This window comes from Nannospalax galili, unplaced genomic scaffold, assembly GCF_000622305.1.
Source record: "Nannospalax galili isolate Female #2095 unplaced genomic scaffold, S.galili_v1.0 scaffold1830, whole genome shotgun sequence".
Classification (NCBI taxonomy): domain Eukaryota; kingdom Metazoa; phylum Chordata; class Mammalia; order Rodentia; family Spalacidae; genus Nannospalax; species Nannospalax galili.
The window spans coordinates 214,871-221,735 of NW_008328092.1; the positions used below are offsets into that span (position 1 = coordinate 214,871).

The 6,865-nt window shown below is 41.0% G+C and overlaps 1 protein-coding gene across 3 annotated transcripts in view; it reads left to right on the forward strand.

Annotated features, from left to right (window-relative positions):
• The window catches only part of Pcbd2 (pterin-4 alpha-carbinolamine dehydratase 2), a 57,746-nt gene extending 51,800 nt beyond the window's left edge, over nt 1-5,946 (forward strand). For all 3 annotated transcript variants that reach the window (XM_008847794.2, XM_008847726.2, XM_008847862.3), the window contains 2 exons: nt 4,111-4,191; nt 5,696-5,946. In XM_008847794.2, coding sequence (XP_008846016.2) covers nt 4,111-4,191; nt 5,696-5,791 — 177 coding nt within the window. In that variant the 3' untranslated portion in view covers nt 5,792-5,946. The remainder of the gene's footprint in view (nt 1-4,110; nt 4,192-5,695) is intronic.
• The last annotated feature ends 919 nt before the right edge of the window (nt 5,947-6,865 follow it).

The window sequence follows — 6,865 nt, forward strand, 5'->3', positions numbered from 1 at the left end:
AATTTTGTAAGCTTTCTATTTCGTTTTGCCTATTTTTTTTATTATTTTTATTTTATGTGTATTACTTGCATGTAGGTAAGCGCACCCGTGTCGTGCAATGCCCTCAGAGGACAGAAGAGGCTGTTGGATCCCCTGGAACTGGAGTTACGGACAGCTGTTAGTTGCCATGTGGGTGCTGGGATTTGAACCTGGGTCTTCTGCAAGAACACTCAGTGTTCTTATCCACTGAGCCATCTCTCCAGCCCCTTGCCTATTTTCTTAATCCTGTCTTCTGAGTCATCCAGAGTTGTTAGTGGTATCTATTCTGTTTTAAGCTGTTTCCATCTTTGTTTGACGGAATGATTTCAGAAGGCCTACACACTTTTAATAATTCACCTGGGGTCTTGGTAACAAGTAGCTAGGTGGGTAAAAAGAAATCTTTGAAAGAAGGGACAGACAGATGCGTTGGATCATCAGCTGAGTTGGCTGTTTGGCAATATTTCTTCATTATGTTCCAGATAACCAAAATTCCCTTTCAGGTTTTGCTTTTTCCCCTCTTAACTGTTCATCTAAACTCCCTGTAGTAGGTCTTATGACTTGAATATGTGTGGTTATGGACATTTTAAGTTTGTAGACTCTGAAATATTTTGAAGATTTGGGTCTGTTATATAAAAGGAGGATTGTAGAATTGTTTCTTTGCCCTCTTAGCAAATTGAGTACTCTTTCATAGGGAAGAATTATGACTAAATCTTGTGTGGTTTATTAGACTTGGTAATATTTCTTTCTTAAAATTTTTTCTTTATGTATTTTGTGTGTGTGTGTGTGTGTGTGTGTGTGTGTGTGTGTGTAGGTGTGCACCATGGCATGTGTGGAGATCAAAGGACAAGTCTTGGGGGTTGGTTCTCTCTTTCTGCAGCTCGTCCTGAGGTTTGAACTCAGATTGTTAGACGTGTGTGGCAGATGCTTTTTCCTGCACAGCCATCTCGCCAGCCTTGTAATATTTTCCTAAATGCGAATATTATGGGACAGTTGAAAAAATATGCAAAGTTGAGGAAAATAAAAATTGGGATAGTCTTTGAATGTGTGCTTTAAAAACATATTTAGTTATGGTAGATGCTGGTTGTTTGATCAGGATGCCTATTAGGTTGTGACAGCTCCCTTTAGAGTCTCAAATCCATGGTGGCTACTGTGTTGATAGCATGCTGGTGGTCAAAGATGTTGAAAGAGCCATCTCCTTGATCCATTTGGGTCTTCTAAAATGGAAAGGAATGCCAGACACCACTTTGGACCTTTTAGGACCTTTTGAATTGTGATTCAAAGAAATTGTGGCTTACAGGGCTGAAGAACTTGGGCAGTGACTGTGCACATGACTTTTTGCCATTCATCAGTGTCAGTACTCGGTGTCATCCACAATATATTATCTGTTTGTTTGGTATATGTGTGTGTATTTTTATGTCTGAAAGATGGGAAAAGAAAGGGCCATTTTTTGGGAGACAGCAACTAAATCTTAGATTCTGAAGCCTTTTGCATCTCGTTGCACTTTGTAAGGCTTATCTTAAACAGCAGCCATAGCAGTGTATGCCATCGTTGAGCTCATATTCTGTGCCAAATGCTGTGTGTTAAGTGCATTTATACACCTTACCTCATTTCGTATTAGATTGATTATAGAAGTTTTTAAAAATCTCCATTTTACTTAAAAGAAAACAGCCTAGGTGGGAACATTGCAGAAGAGGGTCAGGAAGTTTGTAAGAGCTGGAAGATACGGTGAAGGGCTGCAAAATGCCCATCTCTAGACTCAGTACAGTCACTGCAGTCATTAACTCACGGGTGTAGGCGCCTGCACTGGGCCCACACAAGACCTGCCCTATCAACAATCAGTGGGAGGGGCTCATGGGGCTTACCCTTTCCTCTCAACTACTGACTGTTGATAGATTCTGAGAGGCGGGGAATCACTGTGCTTAGCTGTGTACCCACTCCTGAGCCCACCAGGCTCCAAGCAATAGCTCCAAACTGGATAATTTCAGTGGATCACAGAACAAAACTAATATACGTGACCGGGAGAGATTTGTGAGGAGTAGGGGAAAATGGACAGGGGTGGTAAGGAGGAGAGGGTGATAGTAAAAGTATGCCTATGTACATGTGGAGAATGTCTCAGAACAAATTTAATTAATTTTAAAAAAGAAAAGGTAAGCTGAGGATTAGAGCAATGGCTCCATGGTTAAGAGCAAGTACTGCTCTTGCAGAGGCCACCATGTTGGGTGGCTCGACAGCTGCCTGTTACTCTAGCTTCAGGGTGCATATTCACATCATTAAAAATGAAATAAACCTTTTAAAAAGTAACTTTTAAAAATCTCTAGACAGGCTGACTAGACACTGGTGGACAAATTTATACTTAAAGGACATTTGGGTACAACTGCTGGTACCAATCAGTGAGCTCACTGTCTTAATGTGTATGGTGGAATACATGAGGTCCGGTAGGGGGATAGGGGACATGGATGGGGGAGGGGTCTAAATTTTATTAAGAACTGTTGTATGAAATTACAGAAGCTCAGTAAAAAATTTTTAAAAAATAGAAAATTGAGTCTGGACACCATTTATGATTGCACATGCCTGTCCTTGCCACAGCATTTAACAGATTAAGTTTGGGGTCAGCCTGGGCTATGTGAGACCTTGTCTCAAAATGCAGAGGTGAGTTGGGGAAAGAAAGAAAAGAAATAAACAGCCTGGGAGTTGACTCACATGACAGTTAAATGTAGTGTCAGATTTTCCATCCAGAACTCCTGGTTCAAAGGCCAGACAGGCCCTTAGCAACCATAGTACTGTCTCTCAGTGGGAGTGGTTAGTTTCTTGTTTGCTAAGGCTGCACAAGAATAAGCCACTGTAGACAGTAGAAATTCCTGCACGCCAGTTAATACAGATTGACTCTGAATAATTAAAACAGACTTCCATGTCCTACTTGTGCCCTTCATGTAATTTAGAGAATCGAATTTGGAATAAAAAGGCCAGGAAAATGAATACTGTTTTTCCATGGATAGTTTCACATGTGGTTGAATGTATTTTGCTTGAACTTCTCCCTCTCTCCCCTCCCCCCTCCCTCTCTCCCTTCCTTCCTTCCTACCTTCCTTCCCCCCACCCCCCAATCTCTCTAACCCGTAGCTGACTGTTCATAGGGCCAGTCTGTGTGAGTTCACAGTTGTTGTGAACTCATGATTGCAGTGGCCGGGTAGAATCTAGAGGAGGGCATCTCACAGTCCTTCATTCTGTCTTCTGGTTCTTACACACTTCTCATCCCCCTTCTGCAGTATTCCTTTAGTCTTAGAAGGGTTGTATAAAAATAGACTTAAGATATTTGCAATTACCGCCTTAAGACTTTGAAAGGAAGCAAAACAAAAAAAATGTTTTCCCCGAAGAACAAATACATTTGCCTTTCTGCTTGGTATTTCTGCTTTCCCTGTGGCCTAAAGACCCAACCTTGGCTTTCCAGGTCATGGGTAGGGTTTTCAGCTTGTTTCCAGGCTTGTCTTCTACCCTGAGGCAGATACACTGTAGCACTGTGGGGCTGTAGCCAGAGCCCCCCAGCAAGCACACAAGTCTCTTTGACTGTGAGACAATGGAAGCAGGCCTTCATTCTGGCCCTACCTCTGAAAGATGGTATGGGAAAGTCTCCCATTTCTGCCTCTCCTTTTGGTCAAGACACACCTAGAGAACCTTTTTCTATAGTCTTGCAGCTGGTTCTTAGCACCTAGTCCCTAAAAACAAAAAGAACAGAGCTAACAAGCAAATTGGCTCCCAAGACTTGGGGCAGGTAGTGAGACCCAGGGCACTGGGTCGAAGGGAAATTATTCCTGTGCAATCGGAGAGTCTCATCCTAGGACAATTAAACAGTCCAGATAGGTCACTAGGTGAGACTAATTTCCTGGTTTGTTTATTTGAGCCAGATTGTGTCCCCACCTAGCAGCAGGGCAGTCTGTAACGCTGGTGCCCCAGGCTGCAGAGAACAGTCCTTTAGCTGTTGATTTCCCCAGGCTTCTCTAGGACCCTCATATGTCTTTATCTATTGGATTGCCTTGGAGTGTCCGGGGCAGACTGGAGGACAGTGTTAGTAATTACTTTTGACTTTGTCTTATGCAGGCATTTGGCTTTATGTCCAGAGTTGCCCTCCAAGCAGAGAAGATGAATCATCACCCTGAATGGTTCAATGTGTACAACAAGGTAACTGAACCACCTTATCTGGGGATTGCTTTTAATTGGGAGATTTAAGAAGCTTATTTTTCTGCTAAATGTTGTTGTACTTAAGAAAGCATTCTCTTATTCTTTCTCTTAGAATCTCGTGTATTGTTTGTTGTTTAGTTGTTTTGCCTTGTTTTGAGATAAGGTCTCACTACAGAGCACTGGCTGGTCTAGAACTGGCTTTGTAGACCAGGCTGGTCTTGAATCATGCCTGGCACAGAGTCCCTGTGCATTATTTCAAATTAGTAACGAAGTTCTTGTCTGCCCATAACATCAGTGACTCTGGCTCTTTGTCTTCTAAAATACATATGAGAAACTTGGGCCGAATTAGGCTGCCAAGTTAACCTTTGCATGTAGCTAAAACTTTTACTTTTTGTGGAGGGGAATTTGTTTTGGGGAGTTTGAGACAGGGTCTTGCTATGTAGCCCTGGCTGCCTGGAATTCACTATGATGACCAGCTCAGTTATTGGAGACCTTCAATTTGTAAACTGAAAGTGATTTATTGAAAGTAATGGTAGCAAATAAATAATATGACCTTATTTGTCTAACAAAAATGAATTTTCTCAGAAAGTGTCTCTTTGTAGTAAATGTTTATTAAAATTTTTTGGGGGGGCAGCGGGGTGAAGTAGGGCCTCGCTATGTAGTCCCAGCTGACCTGAAACTCACTATGTAGACTAGGTTGGCCTAAACCTCACAGAGATCCACCTGTTTCTGCCTCCTCAGATTAAGGCATGTACCACCACACCTGGCTCTGTTTACTACATTTTGGATCTCCAGGGGGCAGACTAAAAAAGTTTTAAGGGGTACAGAGAGAACAGCCACATCCTCCCAAGAGTGCCTTTATGGTCACATCCCTTGGAATATTTTACTATCCAGATTTCTTAGTGTTTTCTCTTTGTAATTCCTTGTTTAGAAAAAGAATTTCACCATTCTCGTGACTTTTAAAAAATTATTCCATGTACTCAGTACTAAGATAAACTTTACCTTCCGATTTACTTCTCTTTGCCCATGACTTTGCTTTTACTTTTTAATCTTTTTGTCAAGTACCGTCCACACCATGCTTTCCTAATTTGGAAGTGTGCTGTTCTAACATCACTGCTGAGATACTGCATTAGATAGCTTGCTCTTTCTTGGTGGCTGAAATAGTTGGAGTAATTAAGTAATGGGAGTTAAAATGGAACCTCAGTCTCTCCTCTTTTTTCTCCCTAAGAAGCAAGATTTTCCTTGCTGGCATCTGACTTGTCTCATTCCTTTGAGAACCTCTTTCTCCTGGGTGGCTGCGAGGCCCGGCCTGGTGCAGCCTGTGCCCTGGAGTTTGCTGGGTTTCGGAAATGCTGTTTATTCATAATGTGGTATTTTCTAAATCATCTAATCCCTCCAATTCTCAAATATGAATGTTGAATAATATATAAATTTTTAAGCCACCCAAGGAGAAATTCCATGAGTTGCTACTCAGGGTTTTAAAAACTACTTTTCCCTTTCTTAGGTCCAGATAACTCTCACATCACATGACTGTGGTGGGCTGACCAAGAGAGATGTGAAACTGGCCAAGTTTATTGAAAAAGCTGCTGCTTCTGTATGATTTCTTCGGAAATGCATGTAAAGATCTTTTGACTGTCTCACCTGAAATGTATTTTGAACACAGTTATGTGAATAAATGAAGTTATAAATTAGTTCATTTTTACATTTATACATTTTTGTATAATCAGTGCTTAAATACAAGCAATTTGAACCTGAGCTTGAGTTATTTTTAATTTTGTGTATGTCTGAACATGGGTTTGTACACATGAATATAGTGCCTGTGGAGGCCAGAAGAGGGTGTTGAATCTCCATGAACTGAAGATACAGGTGGTTGTGAGCTGCCTGATATAGATGCTGAGAACCCATCTCATATCCTCTGCAAAAGTAGTACATTGTCTTAACTGCTTGAGCCATCTCTCTAGCGCCATGACTTATTTTTCATTATATCTCTTCATATACACATAATAAACCAACTCCAGTTATTCATTTGTTTTTTATTTTTTTAAAAATATGTTTATTTTTTATTTTTTTAACTTAAACTTTATTGAGAATTTCATACATGCATATAAGGTGTTTTGATCAAATCCATGCCCACTCCATCCCCTCCAACACCTCCCATATCTCCCCATCACTTTTTTTACTTTTTTTTTTTCCTTCTTTGATTTATTTATTTTTTTGGGGCTTTTGGCTACTCTAACATTCCCCCCTCTGAAGCGGTAACCCTAAAATCTTTTAAGGATTAGATACAAGCTCCCAAATACTTTTGACATTTTTGGCTTTTGGAACAGAATATGTTGCTAACAGGCTCAAGGACATTTTGACTTTTAGCCCAGAAACTGGCTACTTTTCTTTTGGGTCTTTTTACCCTAACTGCCTAGCCAATTCCTACCTCCTATTCTTATCACACCATCCTTTGGAGGGGTTACCCAAATTGCCAATATGGACTTGGGACCTAGACCACTCTGGCTTCGTCCATGCTGAACAGGGATGCAGGGTGAGGCAATTGGATTATCCCTTCAGTGGGTCTATCTAAAAGACTCAGAAATTGCAGAACCCTTATCTCTAAGGGTAAAAGAAAGTCCTTGAATCATGAATAGGAGATGTGAAGGAGAAGTAAAGGCAAGAGTAATTAGGA